This window comes from Neovison vison, chromosome 1 (assembly GCF_020171115.1).
Source record: "Neovison vison isolate M4711 chromosome 1, ASM_NN_V1, whole genome shotgun sequence".
NCBI lineage: Eukaryota > Metazoa > Chordata > Mammalia > Carnivora > Mustelidae > Neogale > Neogale vison.
The window spans coordinates 51,048,355-51,061,083 of record NC_058091.1 but is presented as its reverse complement, the minus strand read 5'-3'; the positions used below and the strand labels follow the sequence as shown (position 1 = coordinate 51,061,083).

At 36.7% G+C, this 12,729-nt stretch overlaps 1 protein-coding gene across 1 annotated transcript in view; it reads left to right on the top strand.

Moving 5' to 3' along the window:
- MEI4 (meiotic double-stranded break formation protein 4) overlaps positions 1-9,285 on the top strand; it is a 199,772-nt gene extending 190,487 nt beyond the window's left edge. The window contains exon 4 of the mRNA XM_044236540.1: positions 9,025-9,285. Within this exon, the coding sequence (XP_044092475.1) occupies positions 9,025-9,285 (261 nt within the window). The remainder of the gene's footprint in view (positions 1-9,024) is intronic.
- The last annotated feature ends 3,444 nt before the right edge of the window (positions 9,286-12,729 follow it).

Here is a 12,729-nt window from a genome sequence, read left to right as displayed (position 1 = left end):
GCATCACCCTTCTATGCAAAAAAGAATGCTCTGCTTCTTTTGCCTATGACAGACTTCCTTGGTAGAGGAAAGCAGATGAAGATACATCCTTAGATTCTTTACACAGCTCAACTGAAAATTTGCAGTAAGCTTGAAATGCTTCTAAAAATTGACCGCAATACAGTACTTAATAGCAGGAGCCTTCCTCCAGGTGCAAATTACCTTATGGAGAGGGACTATATATTTGTCACTTTGGGTTAACACAGAATGATAATGGGGCACCTGGATGGCACAGTCAGTTAAGCAACTGACTTGGTTTCAGCCAGGTCATCATCTCAGGGTCATGAGACTGAGCCCCGTGTCAGGCCCCACACTCAGCATGGAGTCTGCTTGAGATTCTCTGTCTCTGTCTCCCTCTGACCCTCCTGCTCATACTCTCTTTCTAAAATAAATAAATAAATCTAAAAAAAATAAAAGAAAGTAATGATGGTGGTGATAATAACAGATAATAGAGAATACTTATTTGAAAATGTGTGTGTTTTAAATATATAAATATGTATGTGTATCCTTCCTGGGTTTTGAACATCTACTCTCTCAGCAACCCCAGGGAAGAATTACCCTGGTTATTTCCAAATTTTAGATGGGGAAAGTTAGTTTAGATGAGGAAATTTTAGTGAGGTTAAATAACTTACCCAGCTCATACAGCTAGTAAATGGCAGAGCTGGTGTTTAATAAGCAATGAATATGTATTCAATTGATGGCCTTCCTTTGGGGGAAAAAAAAAGAAAAAAGAAAGTCTTGCTTAGTAAGATTCTATTTTCTCAAAGATCTCAACCAACAGGGACCTCTGCCATATCTGTTTTTATTGGAGTCCTAGCCTAGATATTTTATCAAACGAACACAAATCATCCTTCTCCTTTTTGTGATTCTTGTTCAAACTCGTTGCCCACTGTGGGCCGTTTTCTTTTCCAGTCTGTTCATTTTGTATTACTTTATTTATATAATTTCAGCCCTAAGAAACAGATTGAGAAAAGGAGGTATAATTGGTTAGTGAGAAAATTATTTTTTTGAAGATGTTATTTATTTGACAGAGAAACAAACAGTGAGAGAGGGAACACAAGCAGGGGGAATGGGGGAGGGAGCAGCAGGCTTCCTGCTGAGCAGGGAGACTGATGCAGGGCTCAATCCCAGGACCCTGGGATCATGACCTGAGCCAAAGGCAAATGCTTAACTGAATCACCCAGGCACCCCAAGAAAATCATTATTTTTAAACAAGGCTCATGATGACAGATTTAAAATTTTTTGTTATGTATATTCCTTTCATTCGTAGCTCTCCATATACATCTTGCATGCTCAAACTATTTCCCATAGGAAACATGGCAAAATATCAAGATTGCAAACGTTAGTAGTTTTAATAGTTTAGAACTTTTCATCTAAGTTACCCTTAAAATTAGACATAAGCCCTTAGAACCAGTCTCCAGGATTCAGTGTTTTAGGCAGACAATCATACCATTATATGTATAGAGCCAAAAAGATTAATACCCACTGGATCCTTTTTATTCTTCTTTACCTGGCAATTTGATCAAAAGATGATTCACCAATCTGTGTCCCTCACTCCCTTAGAGCCCTGGCTCACAAGTCATCTCTAGAAAATCTTTCTTAATTAACTATACTCTGCTCTGATCAGCCTTTTGCTTTATATACCTTCACTATGGTCTGGCACCCAGGTTGTGGGGAATAGAAAAGGACAGAACACCGTTTTTGCAGAGACATATTTTAAATGAATGTGTGCTCCTATTTCAATCATAAGGGCATTGATTTTAAATATACATATATGGGGCTCCAGGGTGGCTCAGTCAGTTAAGCATCCAGCTTCGGCTGAGGTCACAATCTCGGCGTCCTGGGATCCAGCCAGTGTCTCAGCATCCTGGGGTCCTGTTGGGCTTGTCCTTCAGCAGAAAATCTGCTTCTCCCTTTCCCTCTCCCTCTGCCCCTCCCCGCTGCTCGTGCTCTCTCTCCCTTACTCACTGTCATAAATATTTGAAAAATAAGTAAATAAATAAATTAACATACATTCTATATATAATATGCATACAGTTCTCTTACTCCTTTCTCAAGTGATGTTGCTACCATGGTCATGTGCAAGATTGTGCTGGCTCGGGAGCTAAGCCCCTGCTTACATATCAGCTCCTTTGGTGCTTTCCCCTGTGCTTCAGAAGCTGCAAGCTGCTTAGGAAACTGTTGATAGAGGGTTCACTTCACCCTCCTCAACTCCTTCACTGAAATCTACTGCCTTCTTTGCTTTCTAGTAGATAAAAGGCTAAGTTATTAAAACCCTGGCATAAGTTTCCCACTTAATTATCATGGTGACAACTGACCTTTTCCTTTAAAGTATTATATTTAATTCATTCTTTTAGAGACTACTTATTTTAGTTGTATCTTACTTATTGGTTCTGTCTAATAAATTCCGGCATGGAGGATACTGAGCCAATGATACATTTATATTCAGTGAACATTTAATTTAACATTTATGTTATTCGCCTATACTCGTTGACTTCATTTTCTGCCCTGTAATGATCCAGTTTTCTCCTTCACCTCTTGTGCTGGTAGCAATAAGAAAAACATCGTGTTCTGTCTTCACTCCTTCTATAACAGCATGCTTGTTTCTGAAAGTGTCAGACTTCACCACTGCATGCCTTTGGCTAGCACGCATAAATGATCAAATCACTGAATTTAATGAACTATTACATCTTTACATTTTTTTGGTTTTAAATATAAATATCCAAACTGCGAGCCACACTCAAATGTATAGTACACTTTTTTACATCATCTGCTGTCAAGAAACATGACTCTGTTACTGCCCTTTTAGGCATCTCTGTCTTCCAACAGAAGGCAGTACCTTCACAAGGCAAAGAAAACTTCAGAGCCCCCATCTTGCCTAGATGAAGTCCCAAAGTTCCAATTTTTTTAAAGATTTTTTTAAAGACTTATTTGAGAGAGAAAGCATGAGCACAAGCAGGGGGAAGTGAGGAGCAAGGGAGAGGGAGAAAAAGACACCCCACTGAGCAGGGAGCCTAACTCGGGGCTCAGTCTCATGACCATGAGATCATGACCTGAGCCAAAACCAAGAGTCAGATACTCAACTGACTGAACCACCCCATCAAGAGTCCAATTTTAAAAGACCAAAATGGAAGAAGCGGACCCAAGCACAATGCAGGAAGGTATAGCCATATTGAGTTGCCCCATGCCTCCAAGAATCTGGTCCTTTTTACCGACCCATGGGTGGCCCTCATCCTCAAGCTCACAAAATGGCTACTCTACCTCCAGGTATTGCATCAGCATTTCAGAGCAGGAACAATGGTGAAGAGGGAAGGCAAAACTGCCTTCTACCAGACTTTGCCTGCTGTTAAAGAGCTTTCTCAGAAGCCCAACTAGTTACTTATATTTATATCTCTTTGAGCAGAATTAGCCTTAAGAGAGACTGGAAATAGACAATTTTAGTTGATCTACTGCCACCCAGAGTAAAACCAGGTTTCTTTTGATGAAAAGGGAGAGAGAAATGGACATGGAATTAGCAAAAAGCAGTGATCGCATCAAAGATAATAAGTTTCTACAAAAACGTCAAGTTAACTTTGACTGAATTCCAACTAAAATAATAATTAGGAAACTACCACTATGTGTCTATAGCCTAACTTCAGAGTCTAACTTTTGAAGTGAAATTTAGCAGCATGTAAAGAAAAATAATATTTTTCACCACTGGATAAAAAAAAAATTTTTGCAAACTTTAACTTTCTTAAGCCCAGCTCAGGAATAGAAAAATAAATCTAAGAAAGGTTTTAATTGTGAAAATACTCTGCAAAAGTATCTGGTGATTTTTTTTTTTTTAACCAAGAAAGTATCTTCTCTTTGAAAGGTCCCCTATTATAAAAATGGGATTAGAGGGTGCCTGAGTGGCTCAGTGGGTTAACCCTCTGCCTTCAGCTCAGGTCATGATCTCAGGGTCCTGGGATCGAGTCCCGCATCGGGCTCTCTGCTCAGCAGGGAGCCTGCTTCCCCCCCCCTCTCTCTCTGCCTGCCTCTCTGCCTGCTTGTGATTTCTCTCTCTCTGTGCCAAATAAATAAATAAAATCTTTTAAAAAAATGAGATTAGGTAATAGGAAGTAGTCATGGGACTCTAAAAGCTTCCTCTCAAGAGCCCTTCAATTCTAAAAGACCCGAGTAGAAAGATGAACTGCATTTTATCAGATTCACACAGCCATCTTATTCATGTACTAGGGTCATTCAGTCTTCCTGGCAGGATGTTCAGACAAAACACTTGAGTATTTTCTGGGTGGGTATGTTTTACCTGTCCTGAGTATTTTCCAACACCAGTGTGATTCAGTCTAGTTTGGTGCTGAGAGTGTAAAAATAACACCAAATACGGTAGACTATCACTTTGATAGCATTTATTTTTGTTTTTATTCAGCTTATGCACTAATTCAGAAAGTGCCTGAGCATATGATTAAGCAGAGCCAGCAGCTGCCAGTGTGATGAAATCTGGGAACTACAGGAAAGACCGCCCCCACAGACATGCCGTTTCAATCGTGGTGAAAGGCTGCTAAGGGATGTTGGCTAAGTGCATACTGTCCCTAAAGAGACAGTTCCATATCACTGTTCTATAACTGGTAATATCTTAGAGCAAAAGAATATATCAAGTGATTTGGTAGAGTCATTTAGGATAGAGGTGGAACTCAAGACAGATAAATTCTAGTAAGAGTAAAAGCAAAGTCCAAAAAAACATAGAATTGGGGCACTACAGCATGGACCCCAGCCCACCTGGAAGCAGAGCAAAACATGCCCAAAGAAAGAATCTCAAAGCCAATAGAAAGATACCAAGACACTCTGCCTGCTTCACACTCTTGCCCTGAAATTACCTGGGATGCTATGGCCTTTATCAGAAGGGAAAAATTCCCTTATTCTGTGATAAGCACCCCTTGACAACTTTTAATTATTCATAAAATTATGTTATACATTAAAACCAAGGTTAAGTAAAAAGTAATCTAAATAATTTCAAAAAGAATAATCATTCAATTCACAAAATCCTAATGTTGTTTAAGAGCCCAGTAGGATAAATACTGGAATATATATTTAATACTATCAGTAGAGGTGAATATCTAAAATCATTGCGACAATCCTGCCTCGATTATCATTATAAAGTACTGTAACCTGCTGTAGCTAAAGCTTCAAAGTGAATGAAATAAATGTGCCCTTCTGCTACAGAATTTGTATTTCAGTGCTACCTAATTTGTTCTAATGTCTAACTAGGTTAAGCAGCTATGTTTATAGCATAGTTCCAAGGAAAAATTATCTGTTAACTCATATAGGATTTGCAGTATGTATGGTCATTAGTGAGCAAGTCGACAAGTAGTTAAGTATTGCTGACAAGATCAGGTTAAACACATACTGTGAATTTTTTTAGTTTGGAGTAAGTATTTGAAAAGTACTTTTAATACTGAAAAATGTAGCTGCAATTCTCCTTCAGATACAAACCAGTATGTATCTGTAGTAGTTCTTTTTACAGTACTGTAATTCCTGTTCAATTCAAAACAACAAACGTATATTGAGATCTACTATGAGCTAAACAGACATTGTTTTAGGAATTGTAGAAACTGTAGTGATAGGAACACATTTGCTTCTCTCAACATGTTTAGAATCTAAATGGGTAATGAAATAAATACAACCAACCAGGATATAAGGTAGAGTTCAAGTCTATAAAACTGAGGGGCTTGAGAAAGACTCAATGGATATGTGGTGACTATGATAGCACTGAAGGCTGACCAGGGTCCTAGTAATTAGAGATTGATAAGAGATGCCATTCTAGATCAGAAGAAGAGGCACATAAGTATTAGGTATATTCACTTAAGAATGTAGAGTCCAGTTTGTTAGGAGTGACATACAGGCAGTTGGAGAAGTAGTTCTTGTTAAGCACTTTAAAAGCAAGTCTCAAATAGAATAAAACCTAAAATTTGTATTAAAACCAAAAAGAACCTGAATAGCCAAAGCAATCTTGAGAAAGAAGAACAAAGCTGGAGGCATCATGCTTCCTGATTTCGAACTATATTACAAAGCCATATTAATCAAAACAGTATGGAATAGGCATTAAAAACATATACATGGATCAATGGAGCTGAATAGAGAGCCCAGAAATAAGCCCCTACTTATATGGTCAATTAATTATGTCAAAAGAGCCAAGAATGTATAATGGGGAAAGTAGCCTCTTCCATAAATAGTGTTGGGAAAACTAGACGGCCACATGCCAAAGAATGAAACTGAACCACTATTTAATATAATACAGAAAAATAACTAAAAATGGATTAAAGACTTGAATTTAAGGTCTGAAAGTATTAAACTCCAATAAGAAAACATAGATAATAAGCTCCTTGACAGGGGTCTTGGAAATTAGTTTTTGGATTTAACACCTAGAACAAGACCAAAAAAAAAAAAAGAAGAAGAAGCAACTAGCACTACATCCAACTACAAAGCCTCTGTACAACAAAGGAAACCATCAACAAAATAAAAGGCAGCCTACTGAATGGGAGAAAATATTTGTCAATCAAATACCAAATAAAGACTTAATATCCAAAATATATAAAGAACTTATACAACTCAATAGGAAAAGCACAAACCAATTACAAAATGGGCAGAGGATCTGAATAGACATTTTTCCAAGGAAGACATATGTATGGCTAACAGGTACATGGAAAGATGCTCAACATAGCTAATCTCCAGGGAGATGCAAATCAAAACCACAGTGAGCTATCTCTTCACACCTGTCACAATGCTAGTATCAAAAAGAGAAATAATAAATATTGGTGAGAATGTGGAGAGGGAACCCTAGTGTTCCCACTGTCAGTGGGAATGTAAAGTGGTGTAGCCATTATGGAAAACACTACAGAGAGTCCTCAAAAAATTAAAAATAGAATTACCACATGATACAGAAGTTCCACTTTGGGGTATTTATCCAAAGAAAAAGAAAACACTAATTCAAACGTATACATGTATTATCCACGTTCACTGCAGCATCATCTACAATAGCCAAGACATGGAAAGAACCTAAATGTTCACTGATGGATGAATGAATAAAGAAAATACGGTGTAAGTATATACAAATATATGTGTGTATATGCACAAATGCATACTTATTTATATGTATGTGTACACATACACACACATACAATGGATTATTATTCAGCCATAAAACAAGAATGAAATCTTGCCATTTGTGACAGGTATGGGTCTTAAGGGCAATATGGTAAATGATATAAGACAGACAGAAAAATTAAATAAATACCAAATAATGCAGTTGTATATAGTATATTTAAAAAAACAAAAAAACAAGCTCATGAATATAGAGAAGGGACTGGTAGTTGCCTGAGGTGGGGGTTAGGGAGTGTTGAAATGGGTGAAGGGATTAATGGAAAGGTACAAATTTCCAGTTATAAAATGAATTAAAGTATTAGGAATATGTACAGCATGGAGACTATAGTTAATAACTATATTAACTAAACACTATATTGCATATTTTAAAGTAGCCAGGAGACTGCATCTTGAAAGTCCTCATCACACACAAAAAAGAATTTGGTAATTGTATAGTGGTAGATGTTAACTAGACTTACTATGGTGATCATTTTGCAATATATGTAAATATCAAATCATTATGTGATACTTGAAGCTAACATGTTATGTCAATTATACCTCAACAAAAAGTATATATCTAACTATTTATAGGACCACCTCATTATAGAATACATTCCTCTGGGCTCTAAAAGAATATTTCTTTTCATTTATGTATTATTAGAGTGGATAGATTTGGGGATTGTTCCCAACACATGTCTTAATAAGCAAATGGTAAAGCCACTTTATATCTTTAAACTGATTCCTGTATCCCCTCATATTACACTTCATATTACATTGTCCACTTTTTAGTCCTCACTTTGATCCATCTCACTTTTAGTCATCTAAGGCCAAACAGTAACTTCTCTGTCACATCTATATTTTCCTCATGACCATGTATGTTGATGTCACACAATCTAATCCTATTTCTCCTTGATTTGTGTGGACTCAGAATGAGAGCCTGTCTGGTCTCTGAGAGATCGTAACTGTTCTAAGACTGAGTTATACTGAGTTACTGTATACTGAGTTATAACATATTCTTAGAGCACCTAAGTGTCTCAGTCAGTTAAATGTCTGCCTTCGGCTCAGGTGATGATCCCTGGGTCCTGGGATCGAGTCCCACATCACCCACATTGGGTTCCCTGCTCAGTGGGGAGTCTGCTTCTCCCTGTCCCTCTGCCTGCCACTCCCCCTCTTGTTTGCTCTTTCTCTTTCTCTCTGTCAAATAAATAAGATCTTAAAAAAAGAAAAAAGAAAAAGAAAAGAAAGAAAGAAACATTCTTAAATGTAGGATAAAACTCTGCCCCCAAAATCTTTATGTTATCATTGGCATTAGTGTCATACACTGAAAGTTTTTATCACACCACTGAATTCAACACACAAGGCACTGTCAAGTATTCTCAGATTCATCTGAGTAATGAATTATAGCAGTAATACGGAGAAAAGATTTTGAGCTTTGTAAGCCATCAAGAGAAAAAAGCCATTCACCAAAACTGTAAAGTTTTTTTCTTTTTTAAAATATTTTATTCATTTATTTGACAGACAGAGATCACAAGTAGGCAGAGCAGCAGGCAGAGAGAGAGGGGGAAGCAGGCTCCCCGCTGAGCAGAGAGCCCAATGTGGGGCTCGATCCCAGGACCCTGGGATCATGACCTGAGCTGAAGGCAGAGGCTTAACCCGCTGAGCCACCCAGGCGCCCAAAACTGTAAAGTTTTTGAAAGAAATGTTTTCCTTTGTTTTCCTTCCAGCCCAATTAAAGGAATAGGAAGATAGAAAGTGTTAAATATGTCAAGCATTTACTTTTTGTCTGAAAACTTACTATCTTTATTTGGCTTTTTCTGAGATGAGCTACAACCAATATGTGTTTTAAAGATGTTTGTTGTTTATTTGTAGGTTCAAGCCAGTTATGCGACACACTATGAAAATATTTTCTTTCTGTTCTGGGTTCTGGAGCAGCTTCTTCAAAAGGAAACCAAAGAAGGCAACACTTCAAGTGTAGGGCATGATGACCAAGAAATCAAGAAATTTCTTCAAAAGCATGATGAAACTATTTTCCAACTCTCTGATGCATTTCCTTTATTTACTTTTTATTTATGGAGACTGGGCATTCTCTTGAACTCAGTAGAAACTGTTGACAGTAACTCACTTCCTTAGCAATTTACTAAATATCAGAAGCATACTGAAGTATGAAGATCTTCTGCTTAAAAGATTTTCAAGGATATTTTTTAAATGAGCATTTTAAATGGATCTCTAAATATAATCACTAATTCAGTAGTTTTAAATTGTATATGAAACATTATGAGTCTTATTTCTATACTAAATCAGCCAGTTTCAATTGAGAATGTCCTTATTTCCACGTAACTGTATTTTACAATATAAATTACTCAATATAGTCTAGCTCTAATATTCTCATTAATTGTCTATTTCATAAACATTATTTACATTTTAAAATATTTACATGTAATAGATAGTAAAAGGCAACAAGAGATCTTAAAAGTTTTGTTGCTTTGTCAATGGTCTTTAAGTAGTTATAAATGAAATTTTTAAAATTTTGTTCTTACATAGTTTCATTTACATGATTATCTATTATCTTAGAGGATGATTCTTTAACATTTATAAACCAAATGGCCCTCAATTCCATAAAATCAAGGTATATGTTAAGTCCTTTAAAACTACTAGCTCATTGTTTAAATGTCATTTTTCAAATGTTTGTTTTGATTCTGTTTATTATGTATAATATCCCTGTTGTTAAAATGTAGTTAAGTCATGTATAATTAAATCATTAAGGATATTTTTACAAATCTAACATCTGCCCACAAATATACTTATTGAAAGTATATACAAATATACTTATTGAAAGTATATTTATACTTATTAAAAGCGTTAGTTGAATTTTCCAGTTACACAGATTCATTTACTTTATTTCAATTATTAAATTCATAACCAAGTAGCTTAATGAAGACCATTGTGTACTTTCCTATAGTGCAATTTAGGGCACAACAAATACAAATGTAGTTTATTAACTATGTGTGATATTGCTTCATAAGTTAATTACCACTCCTAAATGCCACTGATATTTAAGAAAATGAATATATATAAAATCATATCATCTGCCACAGTTATTTTTAGAATTATTTCTAGCTTTGTAGAAAAGAAAGCCTTTTTTCTAAAACTCAATGTATATATTAGTCACCTATTGTTACGTAACAAACTACTACCAAATCTCAGGGGCATACAACAATAAATACTTCTCGAGTGTCTGTGGGCCACTTGGGGATCTGCTCATCTGACCTGGAGAATGTTGGAAAGCTCTGCTCAGGTTGCAGATCCCACTGAGCTAGGCTCTTTGTTATAAATTGGGGTTTGGTTCCTTCTACTTGTGCTTATTCTGGGGCCCAGGTTGAGAGGTAAGCAGCTACTCAGGACAGCTACTCAACCTCTTCTGTAGCAGTGGCAGACAGGCAAGAGGGAAAGGGCAAGGCTGAGAAACATTAGGCTGTCATTGTTTGTCCCATGCATTAGCCAAAGCACATCAGATGGTCAAACACAGAGAAAAGAGGCAGGGAAGTACCCTCTACCCAGTGTGGGAGAACTTGCAAAGTTATATGACAAAGGGCATGGATACAGGAGAGGATGGAGAATTGGGGCAAATAATGTACTTCACCACACATACCAGTTGAACACAAGAAGCGGATTTCAGATCCTAATTAAGAGGAAGTTTTCTAATATTGGATTCCTGGGATTTAGATAACTGATGACATCACACAAAATCCACAACCCATGAATCTCCCCATCCTCACTCTTTTTTTTTTTTAAGATTTTATTTATTTATTTGACAGACAGATATCACAAGTAGGCAGAGAGGCAGGCAGAGAGAGAGAGGAGGAAGCAGGCTCCCTGCTGAGCAGAGAGTCCAATGCAGGAATCAATCCCAAGGTCGCTGAGATCAAGACCTGAGCCGAAGGCAGAGGCTTAACCCACTGAGCCACCCAGGTGCCCCTCCCCATCCTCACTCTTAATGATTAGACAAAGTTGGTAAATACATAAGCAACAGTAGTGGTCCCTTTCCCATTGCAGTCAGCCAACATAATGATCCTAAGAAGACTTTTGTAACTAGAACAGATTTCTTAATTCTAGTAGTTTTTAAAGATTCGTGGTCTGAAAATTAGCCTAGAAAATATATTTATTTTAGAGGCACAGACATGTTGGGACTATCATTAATGTATATGGAGATACATATTATTTCTTCATTTGATATTATTTTTTGTAAACACTTATATTTAGTCAATTGTATAAATTGACACCTTAACCCTTCATAATCGAATGTTTCAGTCTCTAACAGTGTTAACTCTGCAGTACATTTAGTACTGAGGTCTAATTCTAAGGGTGAAAAAGAAGATAAAATGAGACATTTGTATCTGTTTCAAAAAAGTGGTGTAAGATAGTGAATGAATGAATGAATGATTTGAACTAGAATTAAAGTGATTTAACAATGTTGCAATTAAGATTCTATTAATGTCTAACTTTAAAGTTATAGGGGTAGAAGAATAATGGAGACAGTAGAAATTAGGCAGTGCTGAAATTGTTTTGGGATAGGATGGGAGGACCACAAGGCAATACTAAAAATGAAAGAAATAATAAAAATGATAGTAAGTGCTAACATTTATATAGTAGATGTAGAACACTCATGTAGCACAGATATAAATAGATGCCAGACCCTGAGCTAAGCATTTTATCTATATTTATTCACTTAATTCTCCCAACAATCCTACACAATAAGTAAGATAATTACGTCCATTTTTGAGATGAGGAACTCTGGCAAAGGAATGTTCCACGGCTCCCCCAACATCTCATCACCAGGAAGCGGAAGACTAAGGTTTGAGCCCCAGGAGTTCTAGCTTCCCAGTCCACACTGCTCAATAATCTGCTATATTTCCTGTTCATTACAAACTGCTGGCACTTCATGAAATTTCACAAATACCACTTCGTGGGAATTGTCACCGAAGCTTTATGTGCCCTCAACTACAGATCTTAACCCATGGAGGTTACTAGCTTATTTTGGATCCTTCAGCCCCTGCAGAGCAGCCTCTCAGAACAACAGCCTTTTTGTTCTTTTCTACATTGTAGCATTTTACTGTAGTAAAGACTTTTTATGTTAAGTTACAGCTCCTCTTTGAAAATTAAGTTCTAAGAAGTACAAAGCTCTCTTTAAAGATGGGGCAGGTGAACTGTCAGTCTGCAGTGCTCAGCCTGTGGGAAGAGAAAACAAATCAGATTGCTTTACCCTTGGACCTATAAATAGATATTTGTGGTATTTAATGCAATTCTTTTACAAACTTGTACTTTGCTGTCATCCTGGTGAGTGTCCTAGAGATAAGGGCACTTACCGGAGAGAAGCAAGAAAAAAAAATGCCACTTGCATTTCCAGATTTTAATGTGAGTTTGTAGATTTTTAAAAGATACTGATGGCTCTGGCTTATGATAAGTTGGTTTTGTTTAATTTCAAATATTAAGCACCAACTCTGTGCACAAACCAGTTATTTGCACATATGAAAAATAAACATAATAAGATTTAGTTTTTATCACGTTTATAAAGCA